Below are 23,824 nucleotides of genomic sequence, written 5' to 3' on the forward strand. Positions count from 1 at the left end.
TACCTTCAGCTACCCTGAACTCCTGATAACTTACCGCCTATTCCTTTTCTTCCTTTGAACACGAGGAATTCACTTCATCCCTTTGGAACGTGTATATACCGAATTACGAATGTTAGGGGATCCATTTTCTTGCAACAGTATTTGGGAAAAAAAGAAAAAATAGCCGTGGAAATTTGAAAAATAATTAAACGAAAGAAAGAAAATATAATTATTTAATAATTTCTATAATTTAAAAAATTAAATTCAATGATCATTGGAGGGTTTAAAAATGTATCAAATAGAAGTAGATATGATGAAAATGTTATATTATATACCAGCTAATTTTTTTTTATTGGAATTCGATAAATCAATCAGAAACAGACGTACAAAGGACGCTGCCATTCACAGCGAACCTCCATCAACCTTGTTACCCTGTGAAACGAGCGCGCATTTCGGTATCGCCTTGCTTGTCGTGGCTATTCCACTCGTAGGGGATTCCCAAGGGAATCAGAATTCCGGTCACCTCGTTAGGGAACCATGCGGAATCCTCTCCTACCCGCCTGGTACGCTAGCCCCGGATTTTCGGGCGAATCGACACTTTTTCTAGCTGTTCGTCTAACTGCCACCTCAGATTACCCTAAGATATTTCTAATAAAATAAAGTTCTTCAAAAAGACTGAAATTTTATTAACAAAATAAAAAAAAATATTTTAATTTGATAATTATTCGAAGCAATCATTAGGCATGACTGTCAAGACTCGATTTTCTAATTTTAAGAATCAATGGTTCCTTGATTTTTTCCCTTTTCTATTGTCTTTCAACGCTTTCATCTTTTCCTTCGTCAGTCGTATTCGTTTGTCGCGTCAAAAGTATTTCTATCGGTCTCCGTGAACCCGGTTATAAACAGGAAGGCATGCTGCGAGCAGAGTACAGTGAACTCTATTTCAATATCGGTTATTTCACGATATTTTTTCCATTTGTATCTCGTACCAAATTTCTGAGCCTAAATTAATTAACCGTTGGATAACCGATCGTTTAAACAATGATAATTTAAGTTTAATTTTAAGAAAGCTTAAAATTTGAAAATTATTCCTATTCTTAATAATTAGAGTTTCAATATGTTCGCATTGAAAACTGACGTCTACCTTAGGGACTAAAATGTACGAAGAAGTGCATGATCAATGCATTGGAGAAAGATTCGATGATTCTGTAGAAATCAGGGAAACAGAAAGTACGCGGGGATACGTTATCCCGAGGGAAAGCTGCTGGACGAAATGAAACCAGTGGAAAAGACGGGTGGAATAGAGTATCCCACGGGCAAAGCTCTTCCGGATTTTCAACTTCCGCCCGAACATGGCCTCCTAATAGCGAGGGAAATTCATTCCCCCGGTATCGGAATTTTCTCGTTCTGTATACAACTTCGCTCTCCGCATTTCCAGATTGACCCAGGTCATGGAAAACGGAACGTACGACTACCCCCGATGGGTTCGTTTGTCTATGTATCTTTTCAAGCGACAGAAGCTGTTTTTCCAAAAAGAAAAACATCTACCTGCCTTGACACGATCCCTTTGGGATCACCTGTAACAAAACCTCCTAACTAACCTGCTACCCTGCCACGGGTATATTTGAATTTTTTCAACAAAATCTCTTTTTTGAGAAAAAAACATAATTGCAACGAATATCATTTACGTATTAACTACTTTGTTCAATGTATTTCCCTCTTTCTTGCTTAAATGTAAAATCCTCAAGTGCGAGGTTCTATAATTCTAAATTCCACGCCGCCATTTTGTCTTACATTTAACATGTTAATATTCGAAGTCGTAGATAAGAGTTCGTGTAATACATATCTTTAAAGACAGCTTTCGTGTCTTTTATAATTTCAAAGAATAACGTTCTCAAAGGTTTTCTACCATTTTGTAATTGGTAATGGTGGTTACATATAACCCCAAAGAAATGTTGAAAAATTTATAGGTAAAATAAGAAATAAGAAAAGGGTGTATATGACACTTTTTTAAAAGAGTAAAAATTGCCAGGATCTAATAGAATCCACCTTACCGGTTACAGATTAACATGCATAAAAATACAACCAGTCCCCATGTTGTTTCGAATCATTCGCGCTATGACATGAGAACTAGAGGAACTTAAAACATGCGACTCACCGATCGTAGATCTGTACTACTGCGCCCATAATATATTTCACGATTGACCCAAGATTGACCCAACATTGATCCATGATTGATCATCACTCTCTGTCGTACAATTGTCCACCGCGTAATTGAGATGAACCATCCTTTCGCCCAACAACGCCAAAGCCTGCAATCAGGAAACCGAAACCGCAAAGTTTAACGAATTTTCCTCGTTAGTTTAGATTTTTAATGATGTACCTTTTGAATAATTAATGTATTAGTATGCAAAGAAGAAAACTTACGGTTAATTGCTTGAAATAAACTTGAATTGAAACGAAGATATGAATAATAAACCAGCAATAACTTTTAGACTAGCACGAAGCCGCGCACTATTTACGCATAACTGATTCGTGACTATTCACGTTTCATCGGTAAGGTCACTATTTGCAAAGCAAATGGTTACTGGTATCGTCGCTACGCGGCGTAGATATTTCGGAATTGAACACGAGATTGGAAATCTTCAAACACGCCATTTTAAAGTGCAGTGTCATCAACGCGTCGTGTAACGTGAATTAACCCGCGTATTAAGATTTAATATATTTGTCATAACAAACCGGTTATTTAAAAAAATTAAAAATGTCTGGAGCAGTTCTGTTTGGAAATAATGCTTCCCGCGGTACTTCGAAAAATTTAGTCGAATTTAAAGCAGGAAAAATGACCATGAAGGGAAAAATGGTTTATCCAGATACGCGTAAAGGCCAACTTTACGTTTATCAGTCCGACGATTCGTTAATGCATTTTTGTTGGAAAGATCGTACAACAGGAAATGTTGAAGATGTACGAATATTTTACTGAACTTTGAAAATGATATAATTTTTTTTGACCCCCTAAACATTATGTTACTTTTAAATTTGCCAAGATTTTTATAAACGTTTCTTTTTCTCCTACAGGATTTGATTATTTTTCCTGATGACTGTGAATTTAAACATGTTCCACAATGTAAAACTGGAAGAGTATATCTTCTACGATTCAAATCATCAAACAAAAAATTCTTTGTATGGCTCCAGGTAATGAAAGTGTATTATATGTCTATATTCTGAAGGAAGCTCTAATCTTATTTTACTTTGTCCTTAAATATTTTATTTTTTTGCAGGATCTTAAAACAGATAAAGATGAAGAACATTGTAGGAAAATTAACGAAGTTCTTAATAATCCTCCAACCCCTGGTTCACAAAGAAGTGGCAGTACAAATCCAGAAGGAGATTTACAAAATTTATTAAGTAACATGTCACAACGCCAACTAATGCAACTGTTTGGTGGTGTAGGACAAATTGGTGGCTTAGGCAGCTTATTAGGTACAATGAACAGACAGCAAGGTGTACTAAATACTAGAGCTTCCAGTATAACTACACCGTCTCAAGTTACTACAAATGCTCCAATATCAACTCAAATTACATCTACACCAGCAACTACTAATGATTCTCCTAAACCAAATGGTATGAATATTTATTCCATTGATAATGCAACATGTTACATTGCTTTACATACATCCTTATCTAGGTGAGAGTAAATCATCAACAAGAACATCTGGCCCATCAACACCTGGAGCAACAACAAGTACTAACAACAAAATACAGCTTAGCGATCTTCAAAATTTTTTGTCAGAAATTCCAACACCAACAGGAGCAGAATCTGTTGTTCAGGTAATATCTTTTTACTTTGAACAATTTTTAATACATATTAGTGCATTTAAATTTTCAACTATTTAATAACAGCATTGTTATTAAACAGCTTCTTATTTAATATCTAAAGATTATTGCAGCAATATGTTATATACACTTAAAATATGAATAATTACAAGGTAATATCTCATAAGGAAGGTATATGTTAATTATGAATAAGAAAGTATGAGATATATTCTCATTCTTTTTCCTAAAGGAAATTACCGACATAAGATTGTTTTTCAGATTATCAACAATGTCCTATATAATTGCTTTTTTTTTGTAATTTAGATACAAGCTTGCTGTGTTTTCAGAACAATATCAAATAACACATGCCTGCAAGCTTGAGCTTTATGCAATGATAGGAATTAAAATAACAGAGCAACTAAACCATATGATGAAATTTGCTTTCAATGTACTTCCAATTTACCTAATTTGTCATAATTTAATTTTGATAGAAAGCAGTAATGTAATATATTGTTTTTATACAGGTTTCATTTTGTTTTACATTTACGATATATCATTTTTTTATGCAATCATTTATAGTTTTCAATTTACTTTCTCTATATTTATACTGGTAAATTTATTATTAGTAGTAGCGTTAATAAAAATCTGTATAGTTTAAGAATACGTTAACAAAGAAATTAGACGAAATACACGTAAAAAAATAATACTTAAAAACGGCAGAAAATAAAAGGATTATTACATACCGTATGTATAAATTCTTATTTACTAATTATATCTTTTCTTATATCTGTTATCATTATCGGGAATAAAATGATATTCTTGATAATGTACTTGAAACGACAGCCAGTTGATTAATACCTTGAAAATATTACAAACCATTCAAGAAGCTCTGCAAAACATCATTTTCAATGTGTGATATTTTTCTTTTGTTTATTTAAAAACACTTTATAGTTTAACATCCAAGTTCAACCCGGAATTTATACAAATTATAAGACTAAATATCAATAGGTATTTATGTAAAAATTTATATATAATTTTTTTGTAGTATCATTATTTATGACATACAAAAGATAGTAGTTAACGTGTTCTTGATATAATATCTACTTGCTTATTAGAGAAAGTTCTATTTTGTTTAAAAGAGTAATATTAGTGAAGTTTTTACATTATTGCTTTCATGTTGTGCTATGATTTTTTTTTTTTAAATATCATCAAAAAATAGAAAGTAAAATCATTAATGTATGTGTGTACATAACAATTTGTTTTGGGCTTGAAATTTTGGCTTTGTAACATTGTGTTCATTTTTATTGTTTCATAGAGAGTATCAACCGTTACTAAAACTCAGAATATAGGGGAAATGATATAACAAAATCAAAGGACAAGGGGCATGGTTTTTTCATTATTTAATACTGTTCTCCACATGAACTTTACCTGGCTGTCGGAGATTCTCGCTCTGCTGAGCAGTTGGGGAAGTTTCTCTGGGATTATTTGTTGTTTTCGGCCACCTACAGCACAGCTTATTGTCCGGCAGAGGGGCGTAGCAACTGAGCTGACCAATGCCATCCCTGCGGCGATCTCTGCAACGGAGAGCTTGGAGCGGGCAATGAGCCCGCATTTGCCATCCGGGGACCACCTGTGTACAACGCTATTGTCTCCCCAGTTCTCCCAGGCGCTATCAATGTTCTGGTCTGCTTTGCAGTCAGGCCAAGCGGGACCTGTCATCCGTCAATTTGGTTTGGGACCAGATGCTGTCAATGCCGCGACCAGTGGAAACATTGAGGAATTCGTCAGTGCTCTCGAGTCTGAAGCTAAGACTGGCCAAGAACAAACGCAGCAAGGACAGGAGGAAAAAAATACTAAACAAGGTTCACCAGCGCGTAGCCCTGATAAGAAAGATGATGATGATGAAGGAATGGCTTTAGATTAAAAGTCAAATTTAACAAGCCTGATTTCATTTATATTTTTATTTAGGAAGTATATCAAATGTATTACGTTATAATTACTCGTGTACAATAAATAATTCGGGAAATAATAATATACTCTATTATAATATAAATATATTTAAATTCATCCTTTCAACTGTAAATATATGAAATTATATAAAAATGATCAAGAAACGATTAAGTCGTTCACGGTCTAAGAAATTTGTAATTGAAAATATATCTAATTAAATGAAATTATTAAATGTTTGTTATTTTTGTTTTTTCTCAAGGAATTTTTTTTTCAGAAAGTGGACTTTGTTGAAATTTGTGACATCTTTCATATCGTATGAGAAAAATGCCGACATATTATTCGTTCAATGAGAGAACATACCTGTTTTGCGCAACTCCAAGAGGTCCTCTACTTCTTACTTCTAACTTCGTGGTCATATACATGGTGCACAAAAATGTATGAATAGAGGAAGCAAGTGACAACGCCGAAGGATGAAGAGATACTGAATATAAGATCACTGGGTATGCTATCAATGCGCTTGCGCAGACGAGCCATGCTTGAGCCAATCAGAGTTAAGATGCGCAGAACGAACGAAAACTCGTCGTATGGCAGGTATGGACTCTCGTTGAACGAGTAGTAATAGTAGCAGGTCCGTATTATATTTCTTGAAAATCTCTGCAAACGTTACTTATTCTATCAAAATTTTCACTGGATATATTATTTCGATAATTTGTCTTTTATTTTAACCGATATGTGTCAAGTCAAAAGTCATTTATATTTACAGTTTTCGTTTCTTATCACGAAGTTGACAACGAGAGTCTAACTGACCAATAGAGCTGCGTTGTTTACAACGCATAAACGTGTTATTGGATAACACTGATAATCAATATAGAATATTAGACTGGTCATTGTATTAAATTCTTTGTAAAATTGTACGAATGATATTGGTTAAACTTTGTAAATTTGATACTTTTAAGACTATTCCCAAAATGTTTAATATATTTTTTTATTATAATATTTTACACTAACAGGACTGTCTTATATATAAGGGTTGATAAAGGACATACAAAATGCGTTGTCAGACGTTGCATACTTAATTTACAGAGTACCTCATTGGTCTGTCGATTATGACATCATTCAGGATCGGCTCAAAATGAAAAATCATCAATTAAAATTGACTCTTATTAATTATTTATAATTTATGTACATTTCCTTTATAAATCATGAAACATGAACTTTCTTACTTATGTAAAAGATCATGTTATTTACATTATTTAAACCATAAGGTATTATTTTATGACAATAATATAAAATATATTTAAAACGATAAAAAGGAATGAATAACTTTCATAAAAATGATAAAACTTCATATTTTTGTAAAAAATAATGTATTCTTTAATAGGTTAATTTTGGTTCCTTTAATCGAAGAAAATATTTATCTGCCGCTAAAGTAATAGAAAGTAATGAATTAGGCATTGATATGCTCTCATTCATGCATGTATCACAGGTGTATTGAATGTAAGTAAAGTATATATGATGAATGAGCAAATTTAAATAGTATTCTATGTATATCGTTGTTTGTAAACAAGTACGGTGAGACGATGCTACCTCATTTTGTTTACTTGTTACAATCCTGGCCGAATGAGCATGCGCAGTGACTGAGGAATCGAACAAGTAGTGGGGTCTTTTTTGCGGATGTTGTTCGCTAGTTTAGTGAATATTGCTAAAAGACGCCCGGTAAATTTGTGCAAAACATATTTTCTTCTCTACATATTAACTGTGAAAGTGTATTAGATCATTTTGTAGTTGAGGATACCGTTGATCGGATTCGGTGTCATCATAAAACAAGCGCGGGGTATCATGATAATATTATTGTGTGATAGCGCTAGCTATGTGTGAGGTGGGTAGAGTGTATGCGAATGCACTCGCTACCCACACACCCGGGGGTACATTCGGCATGTTCATGTACAATGGCAACCTTGACACTTGGTGATCGTTTTTGGCGGCTTCGTCCCGCTCCTACTGAAATCGTATCTGGTAGAATCGCGTCGCGAGTGAAAGCGGCGGTGGCCATTCTGCAAAATTTCCGACAGTTTGGCAGTACCGGATCATTGAAATATTACGCGTTTTAGAATCACAATACGTTACGGTTCTGTTTGCTTCCGCGACTATAACTGTTTTATTTGTGGCATATTTCGTGTACATTTGTTTTTAAACAGACTATATTACACAAACAGAATGTTTACTGAATATATTTTGCGCGTATACTGAAAGCTGAAGAAACAAATCATTAGAGTATGATATTGGTAAATTATGTCTATCAAATAATTCAGTGAATCAGCAATATTTATGTTAGATTATATTCATTTTGCCTTTTCTCGTAATATTTTTACATAATTCTATCAATTTCATTCTTCATTCGACTAATAGTCATCAAAACAAAGTAAGCTATATAACTGTATCGACATGCCGTGTATGTACACAATCACAAGCGTTTTAAATGTAGGCGAAAACTCTTACTATATACTTACTTCAAATCGGTTTACACAGTTATCCGTATTTAACATTTCTCACATAAAAAAGAAACCTACTTCGTTCTATTACGCGCGAATTATCTTAAAGAACAATGAAATCCTTCGATACGGTGCACGCTTTAGATAAGAATGGCGAGGCATTGGCGAATCAAGTTTTAAATGATCAATTTCTAACGAAATATCTGCAAAATAATTGATTCATTTAATATTGTAAATATGTAACGTTTCATTTAATTTATGATGTATTTATGATAATTGTATACGCGCAAAGTTGCTAATTATTTAAAAGTTATTTATACATCTGAAATCATTATACACATTGCCATTTACATTTGTTACAGATGTAAACTACAGACATTTTTTCGGTACGGTTTCTGCGTACCACTTTTGATGTGTGCTTTAGCTTCCTGAAAATACGCGTTTAGAGTAAACGGCAAAAGAGACGAATATTGTGTAAAATGTGTAATTTATAAAATAATTAATTGTCGTCATGTGTAAAAGATTTTATCATGGAAGACACATTACATTTTCGTTCATGGTGTTATGTATAAAATGACTATCACATGCATAGTTAATGCGCAGATACTGAAGTGAAGTTTTTTTTTTAAATTTAAAAACTGACAATGTTTATGTGATTCCAAGTAAAGTGTGATTATCAGTTTTGTACGTCTCGATTCGAATACCGGTTTTACGAAATAGGTGAGTTTTTTTTTAAATTACATAGTTGCATCTATGTTCACTGTGATCATTCCCGTGTTAATCACGATGTAAGATTGACCGTTTAAATCGTCATTCTATCGCTTTCGATCAGTATTTTAAATACCCATGAATTGTTAAATAACTATGCTGAAAATTGAAAAAAAAAAAAAATATATCAAACAGGGATATTAACAAGGTCAAAGTACTGAAACTAAGAAAAGGATAAAATACATATAAGGAGAATGAACATATGCCACATAAAAAGCCGTATGAATATAGGAGAGCGAGAGGGGCGGGAAATGGAGATGGCAATAGAATAAAAGAGAAGAAAAGAGACGTAGAATAGTTGGTGGACTTGGAATATACGGCATTTGCAAACTCGATTTAAAAGGAAATATAAATACATTATAGAATTTAATAAAGAATTTTATTATTTATAAATTTCATGCAATTAGAGAATAAAATTAATAACGCTAAAATGATGAAACATAATATAATGAATATTTTATTTAAAATAATTTGTAATGAAAGTAATTACACATTATTTCAATGACTTTTTGTTAATTTTTTTATTATTATATAATTTGCATTACATTAAAGATATTAACTTTGTTCATCAAAACTATGATACACACAATGTGTTGAAATCTATAATAGGGATATAAATGCCGAATTGATTGATCACATATTTAAAGAATAAAGTTGTGATACACTGTAATATGTTATTTATTACAATCATAATGAAAACTTAATGTTTATAATCATATAGCATACAGCAAGATTATTACAATTTAATATTAACAAAATTTATTGAATATAACTAATAATCTACACGTATGGATATAAGATGTCATTTTTTTAGAAATATTTTTAATTCATTCCACGGGTTTTAATGTTATAAATCTTGAAAGAATAAATGCAACTAAAAATGTTCCTGCAACAAAGCAGGCAACAAAAATATACCAAGTTTCTTCATCGAAAACATCGGTAAAAGCTGGAACCTGATTATAAAGAGTATCAATAAGTTTAATATTATAATTTTTGCTATTGACAGTATGACTAGCCATCTTGAAGAGTGTTTTGTACAATAAAGAACTTCAGAAAACAATTAAAGATTAATCTTCGATTAAAATAAGATGTCTAAATTTTTTTTATCAATTGACAATGTAAATTTAATTCTTTATGACTTTACAAGTAAGGGAGTAGCAACAAATTAGGCTGAAAAGATGCTTTATTTTGTAATTTTTACTTGCATTTATATTTATTCCTTTTGTATATCAAAACTTATTTATTATACATGTCAGTTATTAAACTGTTACTTATAACATTAATCCTCTACGTCTGTTTCCTGCCTTAATTTTAAATGGATATTTTTTCTTTCGTTTCTTTGCTTCTTCAAGACTCTTGCTACTTTCAGTTTCAGATTCAACTGGAGCTAATGGAGTAATGTGTTTGTTGTAAAGTTGCAAAATATTCAGAGATGTCAAATTTGTAGTTTTGAATACCACGTTATCACCGGATACTAAAATATAGAGATACAAATATATGATATTGTATTTGATCATCCTTTAATATAGTTTAATGTTTATATTTGAATTATAATACATTTTTTACTTTTTTTTGTTGCAATATATCTAATTCTTATACTTGTATGAATATTATAAATAAAGTAATATAAATTAAGAGTAAAAAATAATTTACATTAAGTATTTCTTGATACAAAAAAAATTATACTTACATAATTTGAATTTGATTATGGGTTCAGACAAATCCGAAACAATTTGAGGTTTTACAACACAACGTGGATTAGTTGCAATAATCTTCTGACAAGTAATGTGAAAGAAAAAATCTCTGTAAATACACCATATACATGTATACATATTTTTATGCTAATGATCTGCTTATTATTACTTTTGTTTTTTTGTAACATTTCAGGCAAAATGGCTCAAATGGAACAGCTACCAATTCAATTGCCAGACTTAAGTAGTCTTCGCATAACTACAGCAGTCTCTATGCTTGGCAAAGCATATGGATGTGGACAATGTAGTGGTAAGTTTAATTTCCATAAGTGCATTATTATATTAGGACATAAAATCTTTCCTTTTTTTTTTAATGGACAAACATTATTTTAATTAACAATTATAAATAATCATTATAGTTATCAATTTCAAATGCTTTATCAAAGCAAATAAAAAAGTAGCTTTCCAGGAATTAAAAAAATGTTATAATTTAATGTATATTGTCTGGTTTTCAGTAGAAAATTATTAGATGTCAAAAATCAACTATACCTTTTCAGTTGATTTGCAGTGAGAGAATATAACACTGATTGATCACAATTATAAGTTAAAATAATCAGTAGTTTATTTAAATTCAATATAATGCTTATACGCGTTGTTATACTGATAAATCATTAGAATAGTTTTTCTAAAAATATACATTTACTTGTCGTCTGCTAGTTACTAAAAATTTTGTACTGCACATGCGCAGAGTATTGACGTCACCAGATAGGAACAAACTCGTAGCAAAGGGAATTAATCGTTACGTTTCATAAAAAATTTACGATTGAAAATGAATTTATAAATAATAAATCATTATATATTATTTATTGTAGTCTTAGACAGCGAAAAAAATTAAATTTAACGAAATATAGACACAGCGTATGAGTTTCAATGGACTAACCTTACTTCCGAAGCTTTTTTATGAAAGGGATCAAACTGTATGTTGATTGATTTTACCGGTTTTAAGTTTACCGATTTTAATTGTTTTATAATTGCACTTATTAATCCTGCTGAGCGCGTACGAGTGCCATTAAAAGGAATCGACATTTCGGAAATCTAGCACGCAATCGCGTACCTATACACTATCACTAGTGGATGTAATCCAGGGGGAAATAATTGCGATTGCAGTGCCACCAACATAAACAAAAATCGTTTATAATTGAATAATAGTGTAATTATAAATATAATAAAAGTCTCGAATAAAACGAAATTCATATATATATTTCTTATTAATATTTATCTTTAGGGCATAATAATTTTGAAGTAACTTCGAAAGGTTATATTAAACGTAGTATAATCAGTGTTTATATATACTGATATTTTATAATTATATAATAAATTACAAATATATTGTTTTATTTGAAAGTAGAAAATCTAAATTATTTGAGAAAGTAATGGCGCCAAGAATTATCAACTATTATTTTATTAATTGCGTGCTGATTGGTCGAGATAAGACCAATTGGAGTGAAGTTGAAGGCAGCCATTGCAAAAGGCAATCTCATTCGTAGTGTGTGTTGTGGAGAAGTGTGTTGTGTGGTCAGTGGGTTTTGTGTTAAATTTTTTACTGATTTATTAGTGGTTATCTGGTCTTTTTCATCATCAGCTGCAAAAATGTATCCTGTAGGGCAGCGTGAGTAGTTAATTATGTTTAGTTTTCGTCATAATATTTCAAAATATTCCAAAATAGGTTCTTCTGTATTTGTCTAAGCAAGAGCAGGATATCGTTGTACGATTAGTTCTGAATTTCTTCGTATTTTTATCATTTTGAAAGAATCAGAATACTTTTTAACGGCACATGCAATAATGAAATTAATCTCTGGTAATAGGTTAAATTTAAAGATTCAGAGAAAATTTGAAAAATGACCTCGAATGAACCTCGTTCAACAGGCACAATGTGTCGTCACTTTTGATCCGTCAATACATGGATAACGTATGAGGACTAATGTTTAACACTGATATTTTTTTTTTTTTAATACATATCACGTATTCAATGTATCACCTTATCATGTTAATTATGACAGAAAACTAGAACCCATTAAGTTTTTATGGAAATAAATAATACTGTAAATAAACGTGTTATATAAATGAAAATATAAAGTTGTTATATTTTATTATACTATTTATCTAAAAACAATATGCCTTTATAAATTTATATTTTTAATATTACCTCTTTATTGATATTTTACGTACGAAGAAGTCGAGATATTAAAAATGAATTCCAATGTATGTAATTTAAGGTTTCTGTTATGTCTTTTTTAAATCCCACTGTATGTTTAATTGTGTATATGTAAATATATTATGGGAAAAAGTATTTATAAATTATATTCTATTAGAAATAGGTAAATATATCAGGTATAGTTTAAATCAATATAATGATGTGCAATATTGTAATAAACTATGAATTTAACATGTACCTAAAACCTAATTATCAAAGTAAGCAGCATTGCAGTAAATTATGCTAATGAAAGACTCAGTGTTCTGAATTAAAACAGAATAATGTTTGAAGGCGTTATTCATAAGTTCATTGACATCGTTAACATTTAGAATAAAACTACAGGAATCCTAATATAATATCAGTATTTGTTTAAGATCAGAAGTTAAAGCTTTTTGATTGTATAAATATAGATTATTAAACATTATAGTCCATAAAACAATAAAATGTACTATAAATTTTTACTTTTTGCTTAATATTATCTATTATACAGGTAGAATATAACTCTTTATTATTGTAATATAGTTATTTTATTATACTTTTTACAATATTATTCTGTTGTTTTTAATATTTTTAGCTCCCCCACCTGGACCCACAACAAGTTCTTCTGTGGGAGCAGCTGGATCAACTGGGAGCAGTGTCGTTGCTCCTAGCTCTTTAGGACTTGTTCCTGCACAGCAGACACACACTCCTCCTCAACCTCCTGAACTGCCAAGTGAGTTATTCAAATGGTTTTATATTTTTGATATATATCTTAAATAAATTGTAAAAATTGAAATAATATAGCATACATAATTACCATGTTAATCGAATAAAAAACTGCACTTCTAATTTCATGTAGCAAATATACTGTTGTACAAGTAAAATCATTGTACAACTGTTGTGTTTTTTAAATTTAAATTAAAACATTAACTTGTATGTTTTAACTAATTTTTGCATTATTTTTAAGCGAAATCGAACTATTATTACAGTGTTTTCGTGTCCTCGGAGACCAAATATAGGACGTGAAGGCAGACCAATTGGTTTAAGAGCTAATCACTTTCAAATTACAATGCCACGTGGTTTTGTGCATCATTATGATATTAACATTCAACCAGATAAATGTCCTCGTAAAGTTAATAGGGAAATAATAGAAACGATGGTTCATGCATATAGTAAAATATTCGGAACTCTTAAGCCTGTGTTTGATGGCAGAAATAATTTATATACGAGGGACCCTTTGCCTATTGGTACTGATAAAATAGAATTAGAAGTAAGTATTATAATTGAGAAAATTTTTGAACCGTTTCGCATGTTTTCTAATAATATGTTTTTGTTTTTAGGTAACACTGCCTGGTGAGGGTAAAGACAGAGTTTTTAGAGTGGTGATAAAGTGGGTGGCTCAAGTTTCATTATTTGCTTTAGAAGAAGCTCTAGAAGGACGTACAAGACAAATTCCATATGATGCTATACTTGCTTTAGATGTTGTAATGAGGCATTTACCATCTATGACATATACTCCTGTAGGTAGATCATTCTTTAGTACACCAGATGGATATTATCATCCACTAGGTGGTGGTAGAGAAGTATGGTTTGGTTTCCATCAATCTGTTAGGCCATCACAGTGGAAGATGATGTTAAATATTGATGGTAAATGTCAAACATACTAAACTATAATATTTTATTACTATAGTCGTAATATGTACCTGAATTATATTGTTTGTATTATAGTCTCTGCAACTGCATTTTACAAAGCCCAACCTGTCATAGAATTTATGTGTGAAGTATTAGACATTCGAGACATAAATGAACAAAGAAAGCCTCTAACAGATTCTCAACGAGTTAAGTTTACCAAAGAAATTAAGGGACTCAAAATTGAAATTACACATTGTGGAACTATGAGACGGAAATACAGAGTGTGTAACGTTACACGTAAACCTGCCCAAATGCAGTCGTAAGTATAAACAAAGTATTTGTGACGTTATTGTGTATACATGAGCCTCGAAAATTTTAGATTCCCTTTACAACTAGAAAATGGACAAACAGTTGAATGCACTGTTGCAAAGTATTTCTTAGATAAATATAAAATGAAGTTACGTCATCCGCATCTTCCGTGTCTTCAAGTTGGACAAGAGCATAAGCACACATATCTACCCCTCGAGGTTTGTTAAACCTAAAGTATATTTTTTTGTAATTCAATTTTCATTTCATAATTGTATCATGTTTTATATCACAAACTTACGTGTTATTAGGTCTGTAATATCGTCGCCGGGCAACGCTGTATTAAAAAATTGACTGATATGCAGACATCCACTATGATAAAAGCTACAGCTCGTTCTGCTCCAGATCGTGAACGAGAAATAAATAATTTAGTTAGAAGAGCTGATTTTAATAATGATTCGTATGTTCAAGAATTTGGTCTGACAATATCAAACAATATGATGGAAGTTAGGGGTCGTGTTTTACCTCCGCCCAAGCTACAATACGGAGGGCGTGTAAGTTCCCTCAGTGGACAGGTGAGAAACTTCCAACTTAATCAGTCAGGTCTAGCCAAACCACACATATTCAGTGGCTCTTATATTATTTTTGGTAGGGATATGATTTTGCAGTGCTACATAATACAAGATTATTAGTTACAGTTTAATTTCTCTGATTCTATGAAAATAAATATCAGTCATATTATTGAAAAAAAAGTTGAAATACTTACCATTTTGTATACATAATGAATAAATACATTACGAAAATCCTGTAATCGCTTCCAAAATAAGAATTCGTTTCATTTTACTTATTCGTAAAATGAAAAATTGTCAAATGAATGCATGGGTCCTAGACCTGGTTGATTTTGGTATACGGGCTGTCACTGTAATGAAATTAATTACACGTACACTTGATTACAGCGATTACTTAGTTTCGAAAAAATAGCGTAATAAGTTTCGCGTTAATCTAAGGTGTCTTGTACTGTTTCAGTCTACAAAAAGAATTTTAGTTTTTTACTGATACAATTCACATTACATTTACAGTCCGATATCATTAGCTATTGTTTGATGCTATCAGTTTCGTTCCATGCAGCGATAAAATGAAGTGAATTTTTATTTGTTCCTCTGATTCATTATTTTGTTACATTTAGATGACTTTTATGTAATGAAAATAGAGAAGCAATGATTGCATGGATTATGTAGAAACACTGATGCATCTACTTTGTTTATTATTTTTATTCGATAATACATTTTCATGATATTCAATGATATATTTTTGTTCGTCTTTTTTTTCTAAAGACAAAGCAGCAAGCTATGCCTAATCAAGGTGTATGGGACATGCGCGGCAAGCAATTTTTCACAGGTGTGGAAATTAGAGTTTGGGCAATTGCTTGCTTCGCGCCTCAAAGAAATGTACGCGAGGATGCACTGCGTATGTTTACAACACAGTTACAAAAAATAAGCAACGATGCTGGAATGCCAATTATTGGGCAACCATGTTTTTGTAAATACGCTACCGGGCCGGATCAAGTAGAGCCCATGTTTAGATATTTAAAATCAACATTTCAATCGTTACAACTTGTTTGCGTTGTATTACCTGGGAAAACGCCTGTATATGGTAATTATATAAAATCCTATTATTTGAGATATTATAATATATTATCTTTCTACATTTGCCGAATATTTATTTACCTGCAGCCGAAGTGAAAAGAGTTGGGGACACATTACTGGGTATAGCAACGCAATGCGTACAAGCAAAAAATGTTAATAAAACATCGCCGCAGACGTTATCCAATTTGTGTCTAAAAATTAACGTAAAATTAGGGGGTATTAATAGTATTCTGGTACCAAGTATCAGACCTAAAGTATTCAATGAACCTGTCATATTTTTGGGGGCTGATGTAACTCATCCTCCTGCTGGAGATAATAAGAAACCTAGCATAGCTGCAGTTGTTGGTAGCATGGATGCTCATCCATCTCGATATGCGGCTACTGTTAGGGTTCAGCAACACAGACAAGAAATTATTCAAGAACTCAGTTCAATGGTGAGGTGAGTACATTTTTAACAAAATAAGTGGTATTTATAATTGAACTATCTCACTTAAATGCACGAAATACTGTTGCATTTTTTTTTTTTTTTGTTTATAAATAATAGTATATTTTTCCTTTTTCAGAGAACTTCTTATCATGTTTTATAAAAGTACCGGGGGATATAAGCCACACAGAATAATTCTTTATCGTGATGGTGTCTCGGAAGGCCAGTTTCTACACGTTTTGCAACACGAATTAACTGCTATTCGTGAGGCTTGCATTAAACTCGAAGCTGATTACAAACCTGGAATAACATTCATCGTAGTACAGAAGAGACATCACACCCGCTTATTCTGTGCAGATAAAAAGGAACAAAGTGGAAAAAGTGGAAACATTCCAGCGGGTACAACGGTAGATGTTTGTATAACGCATCCAACTGAATTCGACTTTTATCTGTGTAGTCATCAAGGCATCCAGGTAAATTAATAATCCGTGAATAAATGTATTTTCAGATTTCTTTCGTCTAGCGTTCGTATTATGTTTATTTTCACCTTAGGGCACATCACGGCCGTCACACTATCACGTTCTGTGGGACGATAATCATTTTGAAAGTGATGAATTACAATGTCTTACTTATCAACTTTGTCACACGTATGTGAGATGTACGAGGTCTGTTAGTATACCTGCACCAGCATATTATGCTCATCTTGTAGCATTCCGAGCCAGATATCATTTGGTAGAAAAGGAACATGATAGGTAAGTGAAATTTTTTTATCAATTTATAAAGCGGTAAACTTTAAATTTGATATAATTGATATACGAAAATCTGAGTGATGTGTCGCATAATTTTCTAGTTGGAGAATCTGTTTTACTTTAATTCATTATTATTAATGTTTTCTGCAATAATCACGTTTCAGCGGGGAAGGATCTCATCAATCAGGTTGCAGTGAAGACAGAACACCAGGTGCAATGGCAAGAGCTATTACAGTTCATGCAGACACAAAGCGAGTTATGTACTTTGCATAATTCTTCAAAAAAATTTTTTTTTTACACGAGCAACTGATACCAGATAATGATAATCATATCTTGAGCACGAATATTTCTAGACTATTTAAATGCTAAACAATCTTCTTGAGTGGTCAATTTTTTTACTTACTTTTATAATCAAACGAATCTGTCCAATACCCGAGATAGGTCGAGCAACTTTATATTGAGTTTATTTCCTCCCTTTTTTTTATATTTTATTTAACATATTGTCGACCAGGTGTTGGATAGGTATTCTAAACATTCTAGCGAGTAGGTTTTTAAAGAGGTGCTTTTAGTTAATCATGTTTTAGATTAGATTAAGGCATACGCAGCTTGACTGATGTGAAATTTCGCGCCAAAAACCATGTGAACAAACAGTTTAAGAAAAATATCAGCTGCCGTGCATATTACGCTTATTTTGTTCTTTTCTTTTTTTTTCCTTTTTTTTTTTAAATAGAGATTAAATTATCTCTAGCATTTGTATGATACAAAAAAGAAAAAAAATTACATTACAACATAAATTTACGATTGTATAAATCGCTTCTTGCGAAACTGTTATCTTGTTGTTTATGCGTAGTTATCATTTAAATCAACCAATTTTTGTAAGAAGAAAAATTTAGACTTACGGGTCGTGCGATTATAAAAATATTGACATGTACTATTGTCACGCTTAAGCATATTTACTATTATGCTCATGAGACTATGATTCTCTACGATATCATATTCATCATACTTATATTTATTGTGAGTACTAAAAAAATTGGCCACGTCAAGTAATAAATTATCGATAGGGAGATGCAAATGAATAAAAGGTTTGTAAATGTTAATTGTCGAGGTCTCTAAGCCAATGGCCAAAGTAAGTTAAGAATCTGTTATAATGAAATCCAAAGTTGTGGCAAGTTGATAAAGCATAGTGTTATGTAATATCTTTAGCGTTGTAAAAAAAAAAAACATCGTGCCACATTTGCTGAATGATATCTTCTGTATGACGTGTATATCAATCAGTCTAAATCTAATGTCATCTTTTATGGGGGGGGGGGGGATTATTTGAAATGCTTTAACTATCGAATAAAACTAAATCAAGTATCTTCCATGTAATTAGTCACGATTCAAAGTAATTAACACATAACTGGAAGATCATTCTTTTAATTGTAAATGGAATGAAGCATATGATTGAATGCAATTATCTTTGTACAGAAGTTTAGTATTTTACATTTAAATAGTTTGATATTAACTGCAAACTCGAAAATACATACTCTATTTCTTTTAGTTCCACTGACATTAACTTGCACACGTGAAGCAGGAATTATAGACACCTACATCAACAAAGTTACGATGCAGCTTGAACTGTTATAATAACTTTATTCGTATAAGAATTTTGAGGCTTTCACGGCTCGATTTGTTACAGATAATGTAGCTTGAGATTTTCGGGTGTACACTGTGTTCAAAAGAAAAGTACCTCCAATGTTTTACTAGCAGTGCAACTAGCTTCATCAAGAATCTAAAAACGCGTTAATACCTATGTTCATCAGACTGTACAGTCTTTATATAGTACCCACGTTCATGTTCCAGTTCACGGCCTGCTGATCAATTTAAAAACAGTAAAAAGGTACTCTGAATAAAATTAAAACAGTAACCGGTATCTCTGTTAGTTTTGCTCAGGGGGATTTCATAATTTCTATTGATAAAGTTATCTGTACTCCTGATAAAATGTTAGAAATACTTTTCTTCCAGACATGGTTCACACCTGATAGTCTTAAACAGTATTCACATCAACGAAGGTAAACAAATTACCTTTATTTAATGTTTAAAACATAAATTGTTATCCCTTCGGGTAAAAATGATTAAATTGAATGTACATATGGCATTAGATCTGGGCTGATGATGAAGCCCCATCAATGCAAAAAATGATTCAAATAAGATTAGGGTAAGGATAATTCAGTAATTGTAGTATAGATTAGAAGTATAATAATGAAATTATTAGGATAAGTTACGTTTTATTTGTTATGTAACGCAAATTTTAAGGTCCTTCAACTTTTTTAATCTTAATGGAGTTCTTTATTCACGATTCGTCCGAGTGATGGGTGTGTATTTAAAATGGAACAATAATCTTAATCGGCACAGTAACAGTACTAAGAGCCTTTCAAGCAACTACAATGTAGAAGCAATAGATAGGATAATGAAGTGTATAAATATGTATTGAATGTCGTGCGCCATAAATTGTTTATTGCATATCGTTAGAATCATTGATACATCGATAATGTTTTTAACGACATCCATCGTTCCAAGCATAGGTTGTAATCGTTTTATTATTTGATTTATAAAGCAGTATTAAAAACAACTAAGGATAAAGATCGTTGCATGATTTAAATAAAACAAAAACCAAACTTATAAACTCTTATGTAATGTATATGTATATAGAACTAATGAGTATTTCAATGATGTTTCATAATATATTTCCTTTCTTTTTTTTCAATCTATGAATGTGAACTTAAACACAGATTAATTTTATTCAGATGAAAAATATATTTAAATGAATGTTGATCAAGCTGGCATGTAGAGTTTGTGTAAAATTCTGTATTAATGATTCTAACATAGAACTTGCGAGTGATAAATGTTAATCTTATCTCGAAAAGTATGAAAAGGACCTTAATCTATCAATAATATTTATTCTAGTTATAATATTAAGTCCGTAATGTATAGGGTATCGCTTACAGTTACAACATTTAATACCTAGTTTCTGACTTTGTGAAAGAAAGAAAGATAATGATAATTAGGTGAAATTTGTTAAAACATGATTTCGACGCTGATAAAAGGTCGAAGCGTAATTTTGTGACGTTCGTTAAGATAGATTTCTGTAATTGAATCAATTACAAAAATGATCGAGGGCAGCGGATAAATAAACGCAAATTAGCGAATGACGACGGTGTAGTTAAAGTAAGAGAGATGAAGCTATGAGTCTTTGAGCAATGAGAGAGGATACAACAAACATAAAAAAAAAAAAGAATTTATTATTCGTGTTGTTAAGGGTGTAATGGAACCAAAATGACGGACGTGTAAGAAGTATAGAAGTGAAAAAATTACGAATCAATATTGAATCGTAATGAGGCCATACAGATCTATTAGATTTTAAGTAAATCTAAAAAAAAAAAAAAAAAAAAATACTGCAAACAACTGTAGTGTACATATAATCGGTGCGCAAGTAAATACCAAAACTGAGAGAAAAGAAAAAGAAAAAGGACATCAGAGGAATCGAGATGTCGAAAAAAAATGAAGCGAAAAATCATTTTTTTGTTTCATTCTATATACATATATAATATAGTTTCATTCCATCTTTCTCTAAGTCCTAAACTAAAAGGCAGTCCTTTGTAACGAAACATTATGTATTTCGTAGAGGTCTGCGACGATATACTTGATATTTTCTTACGCCCGATCAAAAAAAAACTAGGCTCCATTTGTAAATATTACCTCAATAACTCGTTCATAAATCATTTTACCATTTAGTGATCGACGATGGTCGAGTGGGCAATAGATGGAATGCTTTTAAAAGAAACTTTTGTAATTTTTATTTTGACGCGATCAAGTAAGAGTAATTTGTACGTTGTTTTATTCGTTTCTTTTTTCTTTTTCAATCTGGTGCAACAAATTTCAAACTATAAGAAACAGAATGGATCGTTAGACGATTGAGTTTCACTTTCTTTTTTTTCTTCTTCAATCTAACAACGCATAATAAAAAACATGTACCTAGGATACGTTTGAAAGAAAAAGAAAGGAAACTTAACGAGGCAATTCAAAGTTTCTCGATTAAAACGGGTTTAACGAAATGAATATTACTTAGTGTGTAATAAAAAGTAACCGAGTCTATGGATATAAACGGACAAAAAAAAAAAAAAGAAAAAGTAGAGTTTACTTCCTACCACGAGCCAAGACGTTTTAAAAAATAAGACAAATAATCTATATTTATATATTAACAAACAAAAAGATTAAATTTACGTGCAAAGGAAAGGCATGTATGAATTATACATTTCCATGAATAAGGTGACAAGATAAGAATCCTTGTATTTCGATGAGCTTTACAAGTTAAATCATCAAATCAATTGTACTTTACAAGTGATCGATTTTTCTCGGTAATTAGTAAGCTGTCTTTATCTGTAAAAAGTTGTCTATTATTCCCAAGAAATCATAGTTCGTCAGTGTTTTTAAGTGGCGTTCATAGATTTTAGCGTAAAGGATTTAAAAGCAAAAAAAAAAAAGAAAAAAATGAATCGATTTCGATAAACGACTAATTAATTATTGAAGCGAATTAAATGTCTATTAAATTATTTCACAGTATTAAGATTTATCAATCGATTCCATTGTAATACCATCTCTGCACAAAATTAATGTAGGGAAAGTGGGACGCTCCTCTTTCTTTTCTTCCTTTCTTTTTTTTTTTTTTTCTTTAGCGTTTATAAAAGCGCCACCAAAGACCTTGACGTTGCGATTTATGATTTTTGGAATGTTCTACTTAGGCTTAAGAAAAAAAAGAATAATGCGAATGTTAAACGGATACTGGTCGATTTCTAGGAAAGGCAAATTAATTACAAACGAGAAACCATGATTTTTACACTAATCGAGCATAAGCTTCATATAATAAACGGGGAAAGAAATTTTACAATATTTTTACAAAATGTTTGTATTTGCTTTTCCTACGAGACTTCAACCATTAAACCGTTCTCTTCTTTCGTTTTCATTTCTTCTCACGTTGAAGGTACCGAAAGAAAAGAAAACTGAAATTCGTTTTGCGATAACGTCAAGAATTCTTCTATACAGTGTTATTATGTAAGTTCGAAGCACTAAAAGAAAGGAAACAAGAAAAAATGTGTATGAAAAGCGCTTAAGAAAAAGAAAAGAAAAAAAAAAAAAAGAATAGATGTGAAAAAAAATGTCAGCTTTAAGAAGAACCTCGAAACGATGATCAGTGATGGCGTTCCCAAGGAATCTTATTAATATCCAAGCTTCTTTATGATATAAAAAGGGGGAAAAAAAAAAATAATAGTAAATATCGTAGCTGTTAGGATTTGTCTAGTTAATTTCCGTTTCTAAATGCGATTGTGTCCGTGTACCTACCAATGAATACCGCACGAATAAGCATATTTGATGATGAAAGAAAAACAAATATTAAGGGGACATTGATTAACGATGATCATTAATGATGATAATAATGAGCCAACTATAAAGGTAAACGTTTTTTAATAGGGTAAGAATAATAATTACGTGTAATTTCTTGTCGAGCGTGAATCTGATTTCTTGTTTACACGCGCTTCTTCGTCAGTGATCTCAGAAAGGATGTTTGAACACTTTTCTTATTTGTGTTGCTGTATATTAACGTGCGAGCTCTCTTTAAAGAAAAGAAAAAAATGAACTAAGAACCCTTTATGTATCAGCGAGCTCGAGCACCTTAATTATTGTAAGGAAAGGTTTATGCAAGTTCGTCGATTCGGAAAAGAAAAGTTTTTAGTTACGATTAAACAGGCTTGCAGTTTGTAGGATATCTATCGGACGACTTTATCATTGTAAAATTAAAAAATATCAGATTTTTAATAGCATTAGCGATTTAATATTTTTATTGGAAGTTAATATTTTATTTCTGTATCGTGTACATAGCGTCAGGTGAATTATAAACCTTTATGTATTTCTTAGGAGGCTTTTAGGTGCACTGCCTATATCTATCTTTATTTTAGAATAATTTTATTAAGCGCAATATTCCTCGTACTTATATCATTTATCAGCGTTTAAATGAAAGATTATCAATTAATTTGTTATAATATTGAGAGTAATGTACCATACGATTGCTAAGTACACGATGTTTATATCTAAAAAATTATT

The 23,824-nt window shown here is 31.4% G+C and overlaps 4 protein-coding genes and 1 long non-coding RNA gene across 8 annotated transcripts; 2 read left to right on the forward strand and 3 right to left on the reverse strand.

The window, feature by feature from the left end:
• The first annotated feature begins 2,623 nt into the window (after nt 1–2,623).
• LOC114874532 (proteasomal ubiquitin receptor ADRM1-B) lies at nt 2,624–5,966 on the forward strand. Of its 2 annotated transcripts, none has more exons than XM_029183890.2 (5): nt 2,624–2,941; nt 3,055–3,171; nt 3,258–3,600; nt 3,665–3,807; nt 5,321–5,966. In XM_029183890.2, the coding sequence occupies exons 1-5, from the start codon at nt 2,741–2,743 to the stop codon at nt 5,714–5,716; spliced, it is 1,200 nt and encodes a 399-aa protein (XP_029039723.1). In that variant the 5' UTR covers nt 2,624–2,740; the 3' UTR covers nt 5,717–5,966. The 2 variants fall into 2 exon arrangements, with proteins under 2 accessions (XP_029039723.1, XP_029039725.1); XM_029183892.2 differs by having other exon boundaries at nt 5,489–5,966.
• Nucleotides 5,967–7,161: 1,195 nt separating this feature from the next.
• Nucleotides 7,162–21,118, forward strand: LOC114874501 (protein argonaute-2). 2 transcript variants are annotated; one of them, XM_046286208.1, is made up of 14 exons: nt 7,162–8,027; nt 8,597–8,954; nt 10,890–11,003; nt 13,522–13,659; nt 13,916–14,196; nt 14,267–14,573; nt 14,655–14,877; nt 14,938–15,085; nt 15,176–15,439; nt 16,199–16,517; nt 16,598–16,949; nt 17,074–17,407; nt 17,487–17,686; nt 17,848–21,118. In XM_046286208.1, the coding sequence occupies exons 3-14, from the start codon at nt 10,895–10,897 to the stop codon at nt 17,954–17,956; spliced, it is 2,784 nt and encodes a 927-aa protein (XP_046142164.1). In that variant the 5' UTR covers nt 7,162–8,027; nt 8,597–8,954; nt 10,890–10,894; the 3' UTR covers nt 17,957–21,118. The 2 variants fall into 2 exon arrangements, with proteins under 2 accessions (XP_046142164.1, XP_029039653.1); XM_029183820.2 differs by lacking the exons at nt 7,162–8,027; nt 8,597–8,954; nt 10,890–11,003 and adding an exon at nt 12,182–12,362.
• Nucleotides 9,505–10,031, reverse strand: LOC114874503. Its single transcript, XM_029183823.2, has one exon. It carries the CDS (start codon nt 10,019–10,021, stop codon nt 9,830–9,832), a length of 192 nt encoding a protein of 63 aa, XP_029039656.1. The 5' UTR covers nt 10,022–10,031; the 3' UTR covers nt 9,505–9,829.
• On the reverse strand, nt 10,263–11,854 carry LOC114874502 (39S ribosomal protein L53, mitochondrial). Of its 2 annotated transcripts, XM_029183821.2 has the most exons (4): nt 11,634–11,854; nt 11,243–11,276; nt 10,693–10,777; nt 10,263–10,476 (listed from the first exon to the last, which is right to left on the reverse strand). In XM_029183821.2, exons 1-4 carry the CDS (start codon nt 11,777–11,779, stop codon nt 10,274–10,276), a joined length of 468 nt encoding a protein of 155 aa, XP_029039654.2. In that variant the 5' UTR covers nt 11,780–11,854; the 3' UTR covers nt 10,263–10,273. The 2 variants fall into 2 exon arrangements, with proteins under 2 accessions (XP_029039654.2, XP_029039655.1); XM_029183822.2 differs by lacking the exon at nt 11,243–11,276 and having other exon boundaries at nt 10,693–10,805; nt 11,634–11,852.
• LOC114874505 lies at nt 14,442–16,186 on the reverse strand. Its single transcript, XR_003789113.2, has 6 exons — nt 15,631–16,186; nt 15,390–15,534; nt 15,166–15,260; nt 15,021–15,096; nt 14,630–14,684; nt 14,442–14,531 (listed from the first exon to the last, which is right to left on the reverse strand). It is a non-coding gene; the product is annotated as an uncharacterized LOC114874505 (long non-coding RNA).
• Nucleotides 21,119–23,824: the final 2,706 nt, after the last annotated feature.

This window comes from Osmia bicornis, chromosome 6, assembly GCF_907164935.1.
Source record: "Osmia bicornis bicornis chromosome 6, iOsmBic2.1, whole genome shotgun sequence".
In the NCBI taxonomy this organism is placed as follows: Eukaryota; Metazoa; Arthropoda; class Insecta; order Hymenoptera; family Megachilidae; genus Osmia; species Osmia bicornis.

Excerpts from the sequence above, each read along its gene's own strand:
- LOC114874502 (XM_029183821.2), bottom strand. The coding sequence starts at position 11,779 with ATGTCGATTCCTTTTAATGGCACTCGTACGCGCTCAGCAGGATTAATA. Across the intron at positions 11,277-11,633 it reads AAAAAAGCTTCGGAAGTAAG|TGTTATATTCTCTCACTGCA; the intron begins GTTAGTCCATTG and ends GTGATCAATCAG. Across the intron at positions 10,778-11,242 it reads ACTGCAAATCAACTGAAAAG|AAGATTATTGCAACTAATCC; the intron begins GTATAGTTGATT and ends ATTACTTGTCAG.
- LOC114874532 (XM_029183890.2), top strand. The coding sequence starts at position 2,741 with ATGTCTGGAGCAGTTCTGTTTGGAAATAATGCTTCCCGCGGTACTTCG. Across the intron at positions 3,172-3,257 it reads AATTCTTTGTATGGCTCCAG|GATCTTAAAACAGATAAAGA; the intron begins GTAATGAAAGTG and ends ATTTTTTTGCAG. Across the intron at positions 3,808-5,320 it reads GAGCAGAATCTGTTGTTCAG|AGGGGCGTAGCAACTGAGCT; the intron begins GTAATATCTTTT and ends ATTGTCCGGCAG.
- LOC114874503 (XM_029183823.2), bottom strand. The coding sequence starts at position 10,021 with ATGGCTAGTCATACTGTCAATAGCAAAAATTATAATATTAAACTTATT.
- LOC114874501 (XM_046286208.1), top strand. The coding sequence starts at position 10,895 with ATGGCTCAAATGGAACAGCTACCAATTCAATTGCCAGACTTAAGTAGT. Across the intron at positions 16,950-17,073 it reads GAACTCAGTTCAATGGTGAG|AGAACTTCTTATCATGTTTT; the intron begins GTGAGTACATTT and ends TTCCTTTTTCAG. Across the intron at positions 17,687-17,847 it reads GTAGAAAAGGAACATGATAG|CGGGGAAGGATCTCATCAAT; the intron begins GTAAGTGAAATT and ends ATCACGTTTCAG.